The 20364-nt window shown below is 41.9% G+C and overlaps 2 protein-coding genes across 5 annotated transcripts; both read right to left on the minus strand.

The window, feature by feature from the left end:
- Positions 1–2280: 2280 nt before the first annotated feature.
- gpn1 (GPN-loop GTPase 1) lies at positions 2281–10748 on the minus strand. The gene is made up of 13 exons (XM_051378805.1): positions 10534–10748; positions 7702–7795; positions 6655–6761; positions 6239–6276; positions 6087–6165; positions 5766–5860; positions 4738–4783; positions 4406–4552; positions 3842–3924; positions 3477–3516; positions 3309–3399; positions 2870–2974; positions 2281–2747 (listed from the first exon to the last, which is right to left on the minus strand). Exons 1-13 carry the CDS (start codon positions 10711–10713, stop codon positions 2641–2643), a joined length of 1212 nt encoding a protein of 403 aa, XP_051234765.1. The 5' UTR covers positions 10714–10748; the 3' UTR covers positions 2281–2640.
- Positions 10749–11663: 915 nt separating this feature from the next.
- Positions 11664–18192, minus strand: LOC127351337 (uncharacterized). Of its 4 annotated transcripts, none has more exons than XR_007880860.1 (4): positions 17883–18192; positions 13052–16005; positions 12621–12682; positions 11664–12389 (listed from the first exon to the last, which is right to left on the minus strand). XR_007880860.1 is itself a non-coding variant. In XM_051378803.1 (2 exons), the coding sequence occupies exon 2, from the start codon at positions 15925–15927 to the stop codon at positions 14497–14499; it is 1431 nt and encodes a 476-aa protein (XP_051234763.1). In that variant the 5' UTR covers positions 15928–16005; positions 17883–18192; the 3' UTR covers positions 12848–14496. The 4 variants fall into 4 exon arrangements, 1 of the variants encoding a protein (XP_051234763.1); XR_007880858.1 differs by having other exon boundaries at positions 11664–12480; XR_007880859.1 differs by lacking the exon at positions 12621–12682 and having other exon boundaries at positions 11664–12480.
- Between the last annotated feature and the right edge of the window lie 2172 nt (positions 18193–20364).

A 20364-nucleotide genomic window follows, 5' to 3' on the forward strand; every position in this document is an offset into this window, starting at 1 on the left:
CCACACACACACACACTGAGTTACACTGAGACTTGTTGCTGTACATTAAAGGAACAGTTCACCACTCTGCCACAGAGCCTCAGTGGGTGAAAGGACAGGTCCCGACCATCAGACAGACCTCTGCAGAGATCAGACATCACTTCTTGTGTTTCCCTTTGAACTGTATATCATTCTTTAAACTGCAGAGATTCTACAAGCAGCTTCAGGTCGGACTCACCGCCGAGGAGGAGGAGGAGAAGGAGAAGGAGAAGGAGGAGGAGGAGGAGGAGGAGGGGGAGGAGGAGAAGGAGGAGGAGGAGGAGGAGGAGGAGGAGGAGGAGGAGAGTGAAAAAGGTGCTGCACATTTCTCAATTTTGCTAAATGAATTAATTATAGGTAGAAATGGGCGTGGCCTATCTGAATCAAGCTCAATCATCAAAGCAATGCATTGATGATTTATTATATGGAAGCTCATTCATGCCAGAAATAAAACATAAACTGAAAACGTTGTCTTCATAACAAAAACTAAATGTTCATGTTGGGATATTTTTAAATCTTCATCATATTTTATATTTATATTTATATTTAACTGGCAGCTTCCACAGTTTAAACACCCCGAGCCTCAAAGCGCTTTGGAGGCCTGTTTGTACTGTCAGCCATCAGACTGCACACCCACAGCACCCAGTACCTCCACCCTCCACACCCACAGCTCCCAGTACCTCCACCCTCCACACCCACAGCGCCCAGTGCCTCCACCCTCCACACCCACAGCACCCAGTACCTCCACCCTCCACACCCACAGCTCCCAGTGCCTCCACCCCACCCACAGCGCCCAGTACCTCCACCCCCCACACACACAGCTCCCAGTACCTCCACCCTCCACTGATTAAGAGTGGTTTAACTTTCAACCTACGATGCACAAACTATTTATATTTAAATTGTTGAATTGCACATTAGTAGTTTAGTTTCATACATATTTTGCACACCATTTTCCTGCATATTGCATTTAATGTAATATATCCATGACTTATATTTTATAATATTCTTATCTTGTGATTCTTTATTGTACTCTTTGCTCTACACTCTGTGCTGTTGTGTGTGTGTGGTTGAATGTCTCCTACAGGGATCAATAAAGAATCATCTGATCTCAGAAGCAACAGTGTGTGTGTCTTATAAACTGCAGTTAAAGTATGAAACTGTTGTTGTTATATTTCATCATGTCAAACAGGATTTTACTGTAGAACTCTTTGTCCTCCATTGATCCACTGATGGATCCATCACAAGCACAAAGTTGCATGAGGAAAAGAAACTCCTCGTGTGTGCGCTGGAGTAAATGTCCTCGTTTGTTGGAAGAGGCGAGCGGAGGATGAGTCAGCCGCTCTTCAGTCCGACCACGCTGCCGGATTTCAGCGAGTGTGTGGGCGAGAGAAGAGCGCGGGCTGGCAGAGCGCTGGCAGATGGTCGGCAGGCGGAGGATCCATTCACACAACTCAGACATGAATGAAGACAAAGAGCTCCAACAAACACAGCTCCTGTCAGCAGAGACAGCCCAACAACACGGATCAATCACACCGATCGATCAGACACAGCCCAGAACAAAGCATCACAACACATTCAACAAACAGAGAGCGAGAGAGGGAGTTTGATTCCCTGTCTCATAGTGACAGCTGTTTCCATTATTGTGTCCACTGTTTCTACCAGTGATAACACAATACTGAGGTCAATAAGTCTTCGAACTGCAGGACATCAGGCTGCAGAGCTGCTGTAGAGAAGCAGCTGCACATCCATCGATGTGTGTTACAGATACTGAGATACGAGCTGTGATCAGTGTGGGAAGGATCATTAAAACTATTAACTATTAAAATCATGATGTGACATTTTTAAGGTTTTTACCTGTTTTGTTAAATCTGGAGAACCAGATTCAGTCTGGGAATCTCTGCACAACAATGGCAACAATATTTCATCAGAACTCTGTCTGTCTCGTTTTACCTTCAAACTAACTGCAGCTTCTCTACATCAAACAATAAGAACTATACGAGAGAGCTGAGGTTAGTTTGTTCACTTAATGATGTTACTGAGTGAAAGATGTGTGTCTGTACATCAAAGAGAACAGTGAAGAGTCCCAGTGGACTCTTCATCAGTCTGACAGCTGTCACCAGAACCACAGAGTCCGAGGACTGTTGCAACACGGACCTTTTCTCTCGTTACACATACTATAAAATGGAGCTCGAGGCTACGTTAGCAGTGAAGAACAACAAAGTGGTGGAAGATGTCACACAAAGTCGAAATTAAAACCAACTCTGAACTAAGAGCTCACTTTTATTTTGAAGGTCAGAAATCCTTTCAGTGCTTACACAAATAAAAGTCAACCGTAAAGAAAAACACAACAAAAGCAGAACATTAGAGTCTTTTCCGATATAAAAATAGAACTTTTTCTTTTTTAAGGGAAGGAGCGACGCCGAGCGAGGTCACGGGGTCAGAGGTCAGACAGGAAGTTCAGCCCAAGAGTTCAGATCTGAGGGAGAACCAGCTGAACTTCTACAGTATCTGGTCCAGGTGATAGTCTGTGAACCTTCAGGAGGTTCCTCATTTCCCCTCGCCATCATCCTGTCGTTCTTTTCTTACAGGCACAGTCAGAGGTCAGGGGTCAGAGGTCAGGGGTCAGAGTCCCTCAGGCATCGCGCACTTTTTGTTTCGGACCTGAACGACTTCCTTCCTCTCGGTCAGGAAGTTTCCGAAGGCGTCGGCCTCTTTGCTCTCCTCCGTGGCTGGAAGACAAACAAACAAACAAACAAACAAACAAACAAACAAACAAACAAACAAACATCAGCATTATTTCATCGTTTAGTTTTTGACAGTGTAGAACGGGCGGTCGGGTTTCTCTGCTCACCGCTGTGGTCGATGTCGTCTGTGTCGCTGTCCTCCTCTTCCTCCTCCTCGTCAGGGTTACCGCGGTTCATGATGAGGTCACTGGGTCCGGCGATGTCCACGTCCTCTGTGGACAGGAAGTCAATGAGCAACATTCAACAATAAAGTAACAGTAATAATAAACCAGCTGTTTTCATCAGTGAAGGATTTCTTTCCACCATTGTTGGAAACACTAACAGACCGTCTGAGTTCAACATTGTATCTACTGAGTCTGCTGTTGGTGGTTGAACTAAAGGTCTCTCTGTAGGGATCCTTTCCATTCTGCTGTCACACACTGACAATAACATTATTTACATCCAACATTTAATATTTGATTCAACCTTTTTCAGTATTTGTGTTTTTCTATGCAGCTGAAAGCAGGTTGAACTGAGAGTACAGACTTCCTGTATCATTGGCTCTACCTGTAGGAGGCGTGTTCGTCATGTGGACGGCGCCCAGGTCCTTCCTCAGCCGCTCCAGCTGCTGCTGCTGCTTCTGGTTCTGAGCCTCCATCTGACGGACAGGAAGTGGGTTAAAGCGTGGAGACGTGTGAGGACGGACGGTTAAAAAACACACACAAACAAACTCACCAGCTGTTTACGGAGTCTCTCATATTCAGGTCGGTAGTCCCTGAGGAGGAGGAGGAGGAGGAGGAGGAGGAGGAGGAGGAGTTAAAGCTGTTACATCCATGAGAAGATACAACACTTCATATTAAGGTCCTATGAGCTAGTTGTTCATTAGCATTTACATTAGCAGCATATTGACTCTTTATTAGTCATTATAAAGCTCTTATTAATGCTTTATTCTGAAAGACCATACTCTACAACTACTGGGACATTAACTAATGACTGGATGATGTTAATAGATTGATTGTGATCGTTAAGAGGAGCAGTAATTAGCAGGTTGTTGAGGGACTCAGTTAAGCAGCTGTAGGTAAACCCTGTTTCTAACTCACTTCTCGTACTCGTCGGCGGCCTCCTCCACCTGAACGAACAGCTCGTCCAACCCACTTCCTGTCACTGCGGACACGCCCACCACCTGCAGAGAGACACACACACACACACACACACACACACACACACACACACACACACACACACACACACACACACACACACACACACACACACACACACAGGAAGTTAACTCACTAATGCGACAGGTTTCTACCCACAGCTGGACTCATTAATAACAAACACACTGTGTTTAATTTGGAAAGTAATTTAAAAACAGGCACACAAACACAATCCTGATCAGCCAGCATCAGTAATCAATACTCCCATTATTAAAGCACTAATCAAACACTAACACTGCACCAAACTCCCTTTAAGAAATATCACATTTTAACAATTCCTAACGTGTTCGTAACAACACGTAACTCTAGAAACACGAGCTAAAGGCCGTCATATGTCCACAGTCTGACTGTCAATACAGGATCAATATCATCCATAAAGATACAGTGTATACTGATCAATATCATCCATAAAGATACAGTGTATACTGATCAATATCCTCTCACCCTGAGGTTTGTGTAGAACTCGTCCAGAACCAGACTCATGGATCGGGTCAGGTTGCTAACGTACGAGGTTTCCTGGTTCAGAGCGTCCTGGAAAACCTCAAAGTCCTGCATCCACTCCACCGCGAAGCTGTGGTCGATAATGTCCGTCTGTACGCACGGAAAATAAATCAGCAACAACAACAACAGCAACAACAACAACAACAACAACAACAGCAACAACAACAACAACAGCAACAACAACAACAGCAACAACAACAGCAACAACAACAGCAACAACAACAGCAGCAGCAACAGAGTAAAATATAAACACAGCGGACAGGAAGTGACCTCACCTTGTTCATAACGACGATGAAGGGCAGCTTGGTCTTGTAGAGGATACTGAAGGAGAGGAAGACCAGAGTGAAACACAATGTCCCACAATGCACTGCTGCAGCTGGTGGTGAGACAGGCTGATTATTTTTGTGTTGAATTGCTGATTAAATAAACTGAAAATGAGGCTATGATTCAAACTGTAGTACAAATGGAAGTTTTATTTGACTCAATTTACTTTTGTTTATTAAAATGTTCATTAAAATCAACTGGAGGAGATTTCAGAAGGAGACTTCTGGTGAGTGAGACTCAGACTGACATCAGATCTGTGTGGTTGTGTGTTCAGACACTGCAAACGTTACGGCCCGTTATGTGTCTGCAGCTCTCTCACTCCACACTGACTCAATGTTGAACTGCTTCATCCTCATTCGTCACAAAAACATGGTTGAAAAATAGTGAAGTTAGTGTTTAAATGACACAGTGAATATCTCTCTGTTGAACTGACGTTAATGTACACTGAGTTTAACCGTAAAACAGAATAATGAACAATCAGTGTACACAAGAACTTTAGTGCCACTCAACCTCATCATTTCATTTTATAAACCACCGTTTACTCTCCTTTGTTCTGTATTATTTTGGTGTTTCCTTTTGTCTAACAGTGAATGAAAGATAGAGAGAATACTGATTGGAGAAAAGATTGGTGGAGGAGTAAACACTGTAGGCAGGCAGTATGTACAGCAGTGGAACTGGATCTCATCAGGTTTCTGCTCTGTTAGCGCCCCCTGCTGGACAACTGAAGCCACAGCCAACACACACAGCCAATACACACAGCTGGGTTCAGTTTGGGTTTGTGGAGGTTTCAACAGGTTCAGTTTAAGACCTACTGTACATTTCTACTGGCAATACAACCTATATGAATATAGTTCTGTAGCTAGAGGTAATGAAGGAACATCTACAGGACTGTTTCCTGTTTCCAGCAGATCAACAGGGATGTGTGTGAGTAAGGTAAGATCCCCCCCCGCCCCCCCCCTCTGCTGAGAGGCTGATGTACCTGCAGGCGTAGAGCATGTTGGACATGAAAGTGACGGGGCTGACGCTGCGGGACGTGTCCATCACGTAGATCACGACACAGGGGAAGGAGGACGCCTGAGAGACAGACAGGAGGAACGTAAACTGACTGATCCACGGAGAGAGAGACAGAGACAGAGAGAGAGACAGAGAGAGAGTGACAGAGAGACAGAGAGAGACAGAGACACAGAGAGAGACAGAGAGACAGAGACACAGAGAGAGACAGAGACAGAGAGAGAGAGACAGAGAGAGAGAGACAGAGAGACAGAGAGAGACAGACAGAGCCAGCGACCAGCAGACGTACCAGAGTCTCCGTGATGATGGTTCCAGACGCAGACCAGGTGAAGACTTCAATCTGACCCGGGGTGTCGATCAGGACGTACCTGCAGGGGTCAGAGGTCACTTTATAAATCAGTTTTATATTGTGTGAATGTTGGGGGGGGGGCTGATACTGACCGGTGATTGTGCTGCTTCTTCTCGATGAACTGCATCACCTGGAGAACACAAACACAGAGAGTTCCTCAGTCTGTGGATCAGTCAGACCCAGAGGAACTGTGGGGATTGTAGTCCCATCTGGTACCACCTCAGTTTGTAAAATAGTCAAAGTTCAACAAGTCTGAGAGTTTAAATGTGATGTTTGGGGCTGATGGGAGAACTGAAGTCAGACTTCGGCTTTTTCGTGGCGTAACGCAGATTTCTGACGCCTCGCCACCGATGATAACCTGATAACATTTCATCATGAACTTCTTCAGATTGTACAGACCAAATCTGAGTTTGGGAAGTGGCTCCAAGAGGCTTTTTGGTACATCTTGACAAGACGTTCATTTCTGGGTTTAACAGCTGACAGAGGAGGCGGAGTCAGACGGAGTCACCTGATCAAAGCGTGTAGCGAACAGGTTGAGCGACGTCACGATGCCTCCGTTGGGTCCGAGGCCGTACTGCTTCATCACCTCCTTGTAGTTCACAGTGTCCCTGATGTCTGCGGGGGGGAGGACACACAACCAACCCTAAACTCAGGACTGTTACCGTAGTTACTGTAACCGCAGTTACTGTTACCATAGTTACTGCAGGGCTCCAGAGCACATGCGACCAAAATTTTTAAGAGTGCGACTAATCATTTTTCTAGGTCGCACTGGTGCACCTGACGCTGCCCGGGTGAAAACATACATTTATTTCACAAGCGCATCATCTCTCTGTGTTCTCCTGAGACCGAACTCACACACTCATGGTAGGATCATATCGGGTTCTGATCCAATAAGAGACAGAGCTCGGCGGGTCTTTGCCTCTGATTGGCTGTGGTCCTGTTCACCGCGCTAAGTTGCGTGTGTTTAAAAATTGCAGAGTCTGGGATAGAGCCCGGCTCCGAGACCCAAATTAAAAAGGTCAAAATATATTCCTTCAGACAGGACTGGCTGAAACAAGTTCCCTGGCTGAGGTTCAACAAAGGACGTAACGCAATGCACTGTGTGTACTGTCAGGAGTGCGGTCAGAATATGGATGGATATAGTGCATTTGTGAGCGGGTCAACAACGTTTCATATAGAACTTTTATTTGGAAATGTTTTATTTTGCCTAGTGTTTGAGTTTGAAATGTTCAATTTCAGCTCAGTGAAGCACTTTAAACACTTTATTTTTCTTTTTATATATAATTGTGCTTCAAATAAAGACAAGCATTTCTCTACACCTTATTGTTGTTTAAAAATCATTTACAGTATATGAAAGTAATGGAGAGCGATAAAAAGGTGACCTTATGGTGTTAAAGGCGACGCAATGAAAGATTTGGGTGCACCTAAAAACAATAGTTAGGTTCACCAGTGCAACCAATGCAAAGAGTTAGTCTGGAGCCCTGCACTGTTACCGTAGTTACTGTTACCGTAGTTACTGTTACCGTAGTGTTAAATATCTGTGCCGTGTGCTCACCGATGTTTGCGGGGAAGGGGACTTCGTGCACGGCGGGGTCCAGGTTGATCACATACGGAGGAGCTTTAAGGGAGTGGAGGTGAGCCGTCAACCTCTGGAGGAAACAACAACACTGAGATTAAAACACACAAAGCTACAGCGTCATACAGTACACTACTTTATCACACTATCATCAATATCATCAATATCATCAATATCAACATCATCAATATCATCTACATCATCTACATCATCAATATCATCAATATCATCAACATCATCAATCACAGTGACTCAGTGAAAACAGGACGGCTGAACAAACACCATTCATGTTAAAGCAAAGTTTCCTTCCTATAAGTATACTGCTCTATGTTATATATATATATAACGTAATATATATATTATTATATATATTATGTTATATATCGGCTGAGAGTCGCCTGCTGCTGATCTCTGATGTTGATCTGACGGTGAACTCTGAACTCTGAACTCCAACAACAGATCAGAGCTGTAATGTTCAGGTAAAGGTCAGAAGATCATGTGACCGTACTGAAGCACCTGGCGCTGCAGAGATACCTGATCGATCAATATGAGCAGCTCTAATTCAACACAAAGGAAGATCTGTGGGGACTATTTACAGCGGCGGAGGAATCCACAGTGTGTGTGTGTGTGTGTGTGTCAGCAGGAGGGTGTGATCTGATGATGAAGATGAAGATGAAGATGCATGAGGATTAGAAGCCAACTACAACTATCTTCAGAGCTGAGTTCATTATTGTAGAATAACTTTAATAAAGTTAAAACTGCCAGTTCCCCTGATCAATAAAGTCAATGTATCAATGAGCTGTGACTGACAGTGAGCATATCCCATTAACTGATCAAATCAAATCAAGTTTATTTGTATAGCCCTTTACAATAGCCGAAAGGTACCCAAAGTGCTTTACAACAAAGCCATGAAACAATACATAACACATATATAACATACAAATACAATTTAAAGTGCTGCAGCACTGCAGGGTATTAAAAGCCTTCCAGAAATGCACAGAAAGGAGCAGATAAAAAGAGTACACCTAAGAGACAGTACTGTCCTATTCAGAATTAAAAGCTAATCTGAAAAAGTGGGTCTTAAGCTTCGATTTAAAAAGGCCGAGATCAGTAGTGGTGTGAATGTCAGGGGGCAGTTTGTTCCACAGTCTAGGAGCAGCGACGGCAAAAGAACGATCGCCCCACTGTTTAAGTCTGGACCTAGGGACCTCTAACAGAAGCTGACCCGAAGAGCGCAAGGCTCTGCCACAATTGCGAAAAGTTAAAATCTCTGACCAGTAAGAGGGGGCCGAGCCGTTAATGGTGTTAAAAACAAACAACAAAAGTTTAAAATCAATTCTAAAACGGACTGGAAGCCAGTGGAGTGACGACAGCACAGGAGTAATGTGTTCGCATCTGGACGTGCTAGTTAAAAATCGGGCTGCAGCGTTCTGCACAAGTTGGAGACGAGAAATTGAGGACTGACTGAGGCCGACGTAAAGGGCATTACAGTAGTCCAGTCTTGAGCTGATAAAAGCATGGATTGCCTTCTCAAGATCCTGCCAACTGAGAAAAGACTTCACTTTGGCCAAAAGACGGAGCTGAAAAAAGCTCGTACTGACAACCGAGCTAATCTGTTTGTCAAATTTGAGCCCAGTATCAAATGTTACCCCAAGATTTTTGACATGTGATTTAAAAAGAGGGGCCAGAGTGCCAGAATTTGTGGTGAGAGCATTCGACTTAGCTGGTGAACCAAACAAAATGCATTCAGTTTGTCATTTAAGTGCAAAAAGTTCTGTGACAGCCACTGTTTTATATCTGTGATGCAGTCCAGCAGTTTAGTAAGTGCAGTGTTTTAATTTGGTGTCATGGGCAAATATATCTGCAAATCATCGGCATAAAAGTGAAAAGACAGGTTGTGTTTTTTTATAATTGATCCCAGAGGTAGCACATACAATGAAAACAGAATAGGGCCGAGAATAGATCCCTGTGGCACCCCACAGGGCAGCGATGCATTTGAGGAGCAGTGGTCACCAATCGAGACAGAGAAACTTCCTGTTTGCCAGGTATGACCTAAACCACTGGAGAGCGGTGCCACGGATGCCAACGTGCTGCTCTAAGCGAGATACAAGGACTGCATGGTCGACTGTATCAAAGGCTGCTGTGAGGTCCAGCAGCACCAGCACAGCAGGATTCCCAGCATCCACAGACAATATCATTGTGCACCTTTAACAGTGCTGACTCGGTGCTATGTCGGGATCTAAAACCAGACTGAAATTTATCAAGAATAGAATTGATCTCCAAAAATGTCTGTAATTGAATAAAAGCAACTTTTTCTAAAACCTTGGAAAGAAAAGGAAAGTGGGAGACAGGTCTTAAACTGGAGAGCACAGAGGGGTGAAGAGGAGTTCTTTAGGAGGGGCCTAACCAGCTGGAACAGACCCTGAGCTGAGACTAGTGTTTATAAAAACAAGCAGACCTGACCCAACAGAACTCAGAACCTCCTTCAAAAACTTGGCTGGAATAATATCTAAGGGACAGTTCGTGGGTTTCATGCCACTAACCACCTTAGTACAAGAAGACAGAGAAATGGTCTCAAACCGCTCGAAGACAGCAGTCTGTGCCGGAGGAGCACAGACATCATCAAGAGACATTCATATCACAGATATTCTACATACAGACGCCACTTTATCAGTAAACTGATGTTTAATAAAGATAAACTGTTAATAAACTGTTAATAAACTGTTAATAAACAGTTACCGGCTACCTCACGCTGTTAGCCACCGTTAGCCTCCGTTAGCCTCCGTTAGCCACCGTTAGCCGCTAACTCACCTGAACGAAGGTGGTTTTCCCGGAACCCGCCATCCCCAGCACGAGGAGACACACGGGTTTCTCCCGGGCAGCCGCCCCCGGTGTCCCGCTGTCTCTCCCCGCGGCTGAACTCTCCTGATTCTCCGTCAGAAGCTCCGCAGAAGCGGCACCGGCTCCGGGACACTGCGCCGCCTCCGCCATGTTGTCTGATGTTGTGGGAGCAGAGTGCCGTAAACTCTGTGGTACTGTCGTGAAATGAGTCGTACGCACTACTCTTGCCTGATGATAACCGACTGCCGTAAACACTGCGGTACTGTCGTAGAAGTACCGATTCCCGCCGGCAGAGGGCGCCCCCGGGTTTAATGAGCTTTCAGTGTTATAGAGGAATATGATTTACATACATTTATTTATTTATTTACCTTTTAGTTCTCTGAATGTCTTTAATGCATCTTATTACTGTTTCACACGAGCTATTGTGGCTTCTAAAGGTTATAAGATATGTAACGAGTAAATATGCAGGGTCAGCAGTCCAGGAGGATCATATAACATGCTTTTTCTTGGAAATATTAGGGGCCTCTTAATGCCCTTTGACCTCACATCTGTATAGGGGCCTTTCAATGCCATTTCATTCAGTAAATAACCTTCGTATGAGCTGAGGTTCTTTGTGTTACACCGTTCTGTAGAAGGCCGTTCCCGCTGTACTATAAATGAACTGGCTGTCTGAATACAATGACCACATTTCTTTATGTGATACATGATGATAGGTTGAAATATAGCCCAGCCTACACACGTCTGATGAACTGTACATGAACTAATGAATACAACAACCACCTCTATGTAATGGAAGACAGATTTATAGCCTGGCCTGAACATCGTAACTTTCCTCCAATTGTGGTCTGAGACGGGAGTGGGCTTTTGGTTCACTTGGTCTGGGACAGGAACATGTCTTCACTTGGGAATGCCTCCCTTATCTTCCTCTGACGTTTATCTTTTTATTCTTTATGATCATTGACTCTTTGTTCTGTCTTTGTTTTATGCATATTAAAATCCTGGTAGCGAGGAACTCATCATCGACTCCTCGGCAGACGCTGACTGTCACTTGCCGGTGTCGCTCCTTCTGCGCAGAAGCTAAATAAATATACAAAGACAAATTTCTCTTTGTTGGTTTTTCCTTTATTCGGTCAAACTTCCACCACAAGAATCAGATGTTCCTTCCCTATAAAAGCCTATGCCTATGCTGGACTAATAAACCTTTATATACAATCAAGACAGTGTCAGCGACTTCTCTTCAATACATCTTCACATCATCGCTACTCAATATACAACAGTATTTTTTTATGCCTGAATAACAAAAATAAAAAAAGAGGGAAGCCAGAGGTTCTTCTTCTTAAATCTTTATGAACAATATAAAAACATTCAAACACCAAACAACATCAGAGCTGATGGGAATCTTTAAATGAACATTAACATAAATGTGAAATACCAAACTCCATTTTCCCAGTGAGATTATCTGTCTCATGTTCTTCTGTCGGGATACAGAGAAAGATTGACCTACAGCAGCTTTAAGACCGGCAGCAGGAGATCTAATAACTGCTGATGAATAACCAAAACATCTCAATAACCATCAATGCTAAAAAAAACACTGTTTGTGTGCTAAATGTGCTGAGCAAGCTAAAATATAAATGAAAAAAAAACACAGGATATTTCTACAATGATGAGAGGAAGAGGAAGAGGAGGAGGAGGAGGAGAGGTATCAGGCTGCGTCCTGGTCGTCTGAAGGGAGGGGGCGTCATCGTGTCAGCAGCGTGACCTCAGCTCGCAGTGTGTCACCTCTTCGTGAGTTTGAGAGACGTGTGGTCACACCCGTCTCTCGCCTACTGGTGATGAACCGCCCACGCTCTGGTGGCCAGCGCCTATTTCACCTCTCTGCACGATGGCTGCCGTACGGCGTCCTTAATCTGTTTATCACTGCGAAAGCAGATACGTTCATTATTCAAACAAATAGCTGGAACTGTTTACATCAAACATTTAAAGTAAGCTAGCTTTTGCAAACATTAGCTATCTTAAGATGTAAGGATATATATATATATGTGTAACTTTTACTTTACTTTTAATGTAGAAACATGGTGCTTCAACATGGCGGACTCCGCCAGAAGAGGACTCGCTCCCTCTGTAGGTAAAAACGTCTCATTGTAAGGTAACAAAAACATAACAATTCTTATTTTATACACTAATGGAAACATACCGATGTTATATCATATTACATTTACAAAATCTTTAACTATAAATAATCATAAAACTACCGCTTATTTAAAGGAAATTTAACTACATACTGTTAATTTAATAGATTAACCTTTATTGACCTAAAGTTTAATACTTTTAATACATTTTAAAATGAAGTAAAATGAGAAAGTATTTGTTCTGTGATAGGAGTTATTACAACAAAAACGTTGAATAAATGTTGTTTCTCAGTGTATAAGCGTTGGTAAACGGCGCCCCAGCTGACAGACCATAATAGAAGGTTGTCTGATCCTCTTACATTGTGGATGAGGGCACATCGGCACTGTGCCATGGAGGAGGAACATGGCTGAGTGGGGACATTCCTCCGGCTGATTTTCGGCCCCGTCTGTGCACTCGTTTCCTTGTTTCCTCCTTTACTTGTTTCCATTCTCTGCTGTACCTATTGATCCAGCCTGGATGGATCCACCTTTAGAAGGGGTTCTCGTGGTTAACAGCAGTTGTAGGGACCTCACGATCAAGGAGATAAAGAGACACAGACACAAGAGACCAAACACAAAGTCTCCTTTTCTCCTCCAGGATCTGGCAGGCAAACGAAAACCTGAAGTAAAACTTTATCAGAACGTTTTTTAGAGTCTTTCTGAGCCGTAACAGTTCTGTAGGGTTTCAGCTTGCACTGACAGACGTCTTCAGGTTAGAATCATATGTAGACTCAGCCTGGTAGTTCTGGTAGGTGAGTGTCTGATGGCATGAAGCACAATCTCCAATGTAATTCAGTGGACCTATTACCACCACTTAATTAAAGTTCCAAGATAAACATACTAGTTAATTTATTTACATAAACCTTTTAAGTTGGAACAATTACATTTTTATGAGTACACTGTGATGTGATAAGTAATTTAAACTCAAAAAAAGTATTAAAATTGAACATTTAAAATGTTAACATAACACAAACTTAATTTAGGTTAAAAAAGATTCTTAATTTTAAGTTACACAAACATAGTTTTGTAAGTTACAGAAACATTCCTGTTTAAGTAGTTTTTAGTTATTTTGTTTTCACAATACAAAATAAAATATACAAAGTTTTAGTCAGTGTCAGTTAAAATTACTGATCAATAATGTTTCTGTACTTTGTTTTACTAAACTTTTTTTTTTTGAGTTAAATTAACTTAACAGCTTCCACAGTGTAGCCTAATAAACAACAACAAAAAAAACAATATTATGCAATCAAATTATTATTTAAGTGGTAATTAAAAAAAATAAAAATACATAACATAATTTCATTAGAAGTTGTCAAAACTCAAAAAGATTGATGCAAACAAATGTTTTTTGTCATTTGTTTATAGAGTGTAAACATAGAACATCTGGTTGTTTGCATTGTTTTTCTCAACCAGTGAATTATGTCTTTCAGTAGAGAGAGAGAAAGAGATTTGATGCAACAAAGGTGACAGACTGAATCCACACTGGGGATTGTTGTGGTTCATGGTTGGTTAAAACAGATAATTTATCATCTATAATTTAATAATCCCGATTTTAATTCAGAAATGATCTGTCCTGATAATTATCGTGCATCCCTAATAATAATTCCTTCGCAGTTTTTTGCTGAACATATTTAGTATAATTTCTCTTCAATCTCATTTTGTTAATCAAATTTAAATTTAGATAAATTTAAAGACAACATGCAACAAAGGTTTTAATATAAATCAAATGCTAATTACAAAAGGCACATTTTTAAAACTCAGCGATTTAATAATAACCAATCTGGAAGGGCACAGCAGCGGCGGTTTTAGCCTCTGTATACGTGTGCGTCCATGTCCAAGCGTCCGGATGTGTTCGAGAGTATCGTTGACGTTTAGCTCGACACTCTCTGGCCCAGTGTCCGAATGTGCCGCAGTTAAAGCACCGATCGCTTCTCTTATCTCTGCGCAGCTGCCTGAACCGAGGCGGCGCTTCCAGCTGCAGCCGCTCTGGTCCAGAATCCCCTAGCTGCTTCGCCGGGCATCGACCTTTGCGCTTTGGCTCGAACCCTCCGAGCCTCTCCATGCTTGATAACCAATGTTTGGCCTTTGTAAAATTAACTGTCGACCACAGAATACAGCGTTCTTTGAAAACAGCCACCACGTGAGGTTGTAAGAGGTTTATCATCATTGTTAGACCAACGCTGTCAATATCGACGCCCAGAGTGGACTCCCACACCTGCTGGAAACGCTCAAGGAAATCCGTTACCGGCTCTTGATTTTTCTGATGGCAGCACTGTACGGCAGAAAAATTGGCTTTTTGCCACACGCATTTACTAATAGAGTCCCAACAGGCGTTGTCGAGCCACGTCGCCATCGCATCAGCGCCTCGCCAGTCGGCGTTACCGTCTGCTCCAGGGATGTTAAAGTTCTGCTCAACATTTTTCCACTCACGGTTGTAAACGAACTCCAGCAGCTTGTGGACGTCAGCGGGACGCAGTTCGTACGCACTGCAAACGTTACACAGCCACGCGTGGAAATCTCTGGGTTTTATGATGGGGTTGGGGGCGCTTTGTACCAGGTTCAGGAGCTCTGCGGGGGTCCACACAGGCTCCACACGTCTCTCCTTTTCTACCTGGCAAACTGGATTTTCTACGACAGACCTCGGTTTTTCCTCCTCCTTTTCTTTTCCCCTCTCCGGTTTCTCTTCTGCTCTATGTTGTGGACTAACGGCTGACTCCACAGGTGCATCAGAGCCTTGTGCAGGCAGCGGAGGATGCGGACCAGTTCTCGGGCTTCCCTCCTCACGAAGGAGCAAGTCGTAATTAAGTCCGCCGAATTTTAGCTGTGCCAGTAATTTCTCCACGCTGGGTGGAACTGAATTCAGTGTCTCAGTTATTGGTTGTTGGGTTTCATATGTGATCCTGGGTGGAGGGGTGGCGGCGGCCGGTGGTTCAGGTTGAATTTTGGGTAGTTTTTTGGCTGTTTTCTCCAATTTAGCAGCACGTTCACAGACGTACGCAAAATCCCAGCTCTCATCTGAGTTCAACATTTCATTGAAATCGTTCAAATCACACAAATCATAAGTGAAAGGAAACATAAAGTCTTCCTTGTCCTTTTTCATTTCCTCTCTTTCTTTCTCCGTCTTCCGTCCACGTTTTGGTCTTTTGGACCGTTCATACTCTCCGTCCCACTGACCCTTCGTACAGCTCGACCCCATTATGACGACGTCTCACTCACGGTTCTGCAGGGGCGAATGATTCGCGTTTCGTCCACTTCAATCCTCTTCCCGCAGTTTCTAGAAATGCAGTTAGAATAAAGGAATAATTGACATTTTAGTAAATAAGTTTATTTGCTTTCTTGCCAAAAGTTGTGCATTATGGATGTTTTGTATTTCACTGTTATACTATCATATGTAAGTTGTGTTAGTTTGTGTCTTTTTCCTCTCCGTTAAGTTTGACCCTGTGTCATTTTCCCTTCGTTATTACCCAGTAATGATCAAAAGGAGGGAAACCTAACGGAGAAATGATCTGTTATATGTAGAGGGAAAATAATCATTTTGTGAATAACCTGTGTGATTCTCTGTATTATACTGCTCTGTAGAAAGCATGATTGGCACCATTTCCAAATGAACCTTACCTGAACTCCTGATATTGTAAATGAACTGACTTTCTTAATGCAATGAACACATTTATGTGATAAATGATGATGGGTTGAAATATAGCCTAGCCTGCACATGTCCGCTGAACTGCAAATGAACTCAATGAATACAATGACCACATTTACGTGATGTAAGGCTGAAATGTAGTGCGGCCTGCACATCACACCAATTTCAGTTTGGTCTAAGACAGGAGCATGTCTTTATTTGGAAATGGCTTCTGTTAATCTTGTTAAATCTTTGCTTTGATGTTTATCCTTTCATTAAATATAACTATTTTTAAAAATAGTTTTTAGGGCACAGTGTATTTACTTTTTATTGCTTTACTTTCCTGTCTGCTGCGGGATCGAGGACTTTCTTATCAGTAAGACAACAAACCGTTCATCATGGGGTTATAAACCCCTCTGACTCTTGATCTAAACCAGACCCACTGTGGTCTCAACAGATTGTACGCACACTCTCACTGGATGAAGGCTGATCCTTTGCAAGGTACTTTATTAAATAAGAGCATAAAAGACAAAGGTTCCCTGTGTAAAGTTTTTATTTTCAGATTCCCATAACTAACCTAGATTTCATCCAACCTGTAACTCTTATGGCACCTGAGGCTGCAGAAGAAAACCTGCCAGCTTTAGCTGCGTTTAACGAAGGACAAGAGAAGCAAACAGTAGCAGAGAAGTAATTTAACTAGTAGTGTAACTTATAACTGTGGGCAGGGAGTAATGAGCAAAGTAATAATATTACTCATGATAAGAGTAATGAGTAAAAGACCAACGCTGCAGATAAACCTATTTTTTTAACGATATCAGGTGTTATTTTGTTCAAATGTGGAACGATTTCAGTAAAATTCACTGCTATGAGAACGACAGGCGCCTCAGAAACTGGTTCAAACTGGTTACACACAGAAACTGACTACCGTGAACATTTACACCTCAGTGTTTGGGTGGTGGCTGGTGCTAATTTCTGTCAGTGCTATTAAAAGAAGAACACATCTGTTTCCTGTTTTTCATCATATTGGTTGCTTCTTCCAGAGTTTACATTGTGAATGTCTGAAGATTTGTCTGGTTACCGCTCATATAAAACTTGAGCATTAACAGAGGCGGTGTTGGGATTTCCCTAAAATCCCAAAATGTGATATTTTTGTATCTTTTGAACTCAAGTTTTTGTTTCGTCTCCTCATTTCCTGTCTGACAAAAACATTGAATATATACCTGCGGTCCTTTGCTGCGTGTAATCCCCTCTCTCTCTGCCCCCCTTTCCTGCCTATCTTAGCTGTCCTATCAAATAAAGGCAATAAAAGCCAAAAAAAATACTTAAAAAAAACCAAACTGCTCAAAGCACCCATTATTCTTGGACAGTTTTATATTAATACACCAGCAATGAAAATCACCTGATTGCTGTATTATTACTACAATCTTACCTGACTTTAATCATATATTATGGGCTGACTGTAGTAATATTATAACATAAAACATCATGGTGTAAAAATGTAAAGTTATAAAAGTCTTCTCTGAACTTACCCGAGTCCTGCAGCTGTCTTTGGCCCCAGCTCTGTCTGTCTGTCCGTCCTGCAGTGTGAAGGGAAAGTGAAATGGTGCTGGGCCGTCAGTGGGAGTGTGGAAGCTGAGGTGGAGCCAGTTTGAGTGACAGTGGGTGGACCTTGACCAGCTGCTGCAGCCAGTTCTGCTGCTACGTACAGCTTCCAAAAAAACATGTCACCAAACAGGAGAGCATGAGCGTCTCAGACCAAACAGTGGCACAGAAATAAAAGAATCAAGTAAAAGCGTCTTTGTTTGTCTTTGGAGATAACAGCTGTCCACCAGACTCCAGAGACAAAAACACTCTAAAAAAAAAAATTTTTTTTTTTTTTTGATTTTTTTTTTTTTTTTAAAAATTAAAAAATTTTTTTTTATTTTTTTTTTTTTTTTTATTGAGGGAGGAGAGAAAAAAAAAAATAATTTTTTTTTTTTTTTTTTTTTTTTTTTTTCACCAAAAAAAAAAACTTTTTTTTTTTTTTTATTTTTTTTTTTTAAAATATATGGGTTTTTTTTTTTTTTAAAAAAAACCTTTTTTTTTCTTTGTCTTTGTGTGGGGGGGGGTTTCCCACCCACCCCCCCCTACCATAAAATCACACCTAAACAAACACACTTTAATCCCCACGCGGTAGCGTACTGACTCATTTCCGGTTCACTTCCTGCTCTGTGTACACTGTTTGGTGCTGTAGCTCTGTCAGTGAACGCTAAATATACATTTGTTTTACTCGTTACAGCGGTTATTTACCCACTTAACATTTAAACGTAGACTAGTTCTACCTAAACCCCTTTACTCACACTTTCAAAGTTTTCCTACACTTCATTAGCATAGCAGTTTCTCCCCCTCCCCTCTCCTCTCCCCAGTTGTCTAGTTCAGTTATTCCTAAACCTAAACATGATATTGATTTACTTTGTCTTACTGCTAGAGAGACCAATCGGAACCAATGGAGGTCACTAAGTATTGGTCGGTTGTAATTATGGTAAAACCACGAGGAGTATGTTAGCCTAAATGAACCCACCCCACCAGTCATGAATTACTGGGGGGGGGGTAACGAATTGTGTTTTTTTTTTTTTTTTTAATTTTTTTTTTTTTAAATTTTTTTTTTGGGGGGGGGGCCCCTTTTTTTTTTTTTTTGGGGGGGTTTTTTTTTTTTAAATTTTTTTTTTTTTAAAATTTTTTTTTTTTCTCTTCTCTTTTTTTTTTTTTAAAACCCCCCCCAAACCCCAAAGACCCCCACCACACTAAATTATTCCTAGAGGAATAAACAGGGTTAACATAAAAATCTAATAAAAATAAAACCCCAGTACAAAAATAAGAATGAAATGTGGGCTTAAATATAGTAAACTAATATACACATTATATATTGATTTATTTTGTCTTACTGAGACCTGGTTGGCCCGAGGAGGTGTTAGCCTAAATGATCCACCCCCAGTCATATATCCACTTCCCGGCAGCCAAATATGATTCGAGCGTTTTAATGGACCCTAAACCTAAACTAAATTATAATTCATTTGAAAGCCTTGTTCTTAGTCTTTCTCACCCAAACTGGAAAACACTGCAGCCAGTTCTATTTGTTATAGTGTACCGCGCTCCTGGACCGTACTCTGATTTTATATCTGAATTCTCAGAGTTTTTATCAAGTTTAGTGCTTAAATCAGATAAAGTAATTATTGTAGGTGATTTTAATATTCATGTGGATGTTGACAATGACAGCCTTAGTAACGCATTTATATCATTAATAGACTCAATTGGCTTCTGTCAGAGTGTAAATAAACCAACTCATTGTTTTAATCACACTCTTGACCTTGTTCTATCATATGGCATTGATATTGAACATTAAATAGTCTTCCCACATAATCCTTTCCTATCTGACCATTGTTTAATAACTTTTGAATTCATACTATTAGATTATAAGCCATTAGGCAAAACTTCCTAGAGCAGATGTCTATCTGACAGTGCTTTAGCTAAATTTAAGGAGGAGATTCCTTCAGTGTTTAATTCAATGCCATGTCTGAATTTAACAGAGTCCTATAACGACTTTAGTCCCTCTGAAATTGATAATCTTGTCGATAGTGCTACAGGCTCACTACGATCAACCATAGACTCTATCGCTCCTATAAAAAGGAAATTATTAAAACATAGGAGACTAGCACCGTGGTACAACCACCAAACCCGCCAGTTAAAACAAATAGCTAGGAAATCTGAAAGGAAATGGCGCTTGTAAAAAAATTTTTACATCAGTATATAACCTTGTGTTAACGTGATCTGACACCACCGAGAAGGCTTTTCCGCGCACGCAAAAACTCGTCTTAACACAACACAAACCACATTGCTTCATGTAATACATGACAGGCTTAAAATAGCCCAACCACACGTCTGATAAACCACATAAAACCACCAGCATACAAGACAGACACATTATAGCCGGCTGAACATCTAAACTTTTCCTTTTCTTTGGTCTGAGAAGGA

The sequence above is a fragment of the Dicentrarchus labrax genome, unplaced genomic scaffold (genome assembly GCF_905237075.1).
Source record: "Dicentrarchus labrax unplaced genomic scaffold, dlabrax2021, whole genome shotgun sequence".
In the NCBI taxonomy this organism is placed as follows: domain Eukaryota; kingdom Metazoa; phylum Chordata; class Actinopteri; family Moronidae; genus Dicentrarchus; species Dicentrarchus labrax.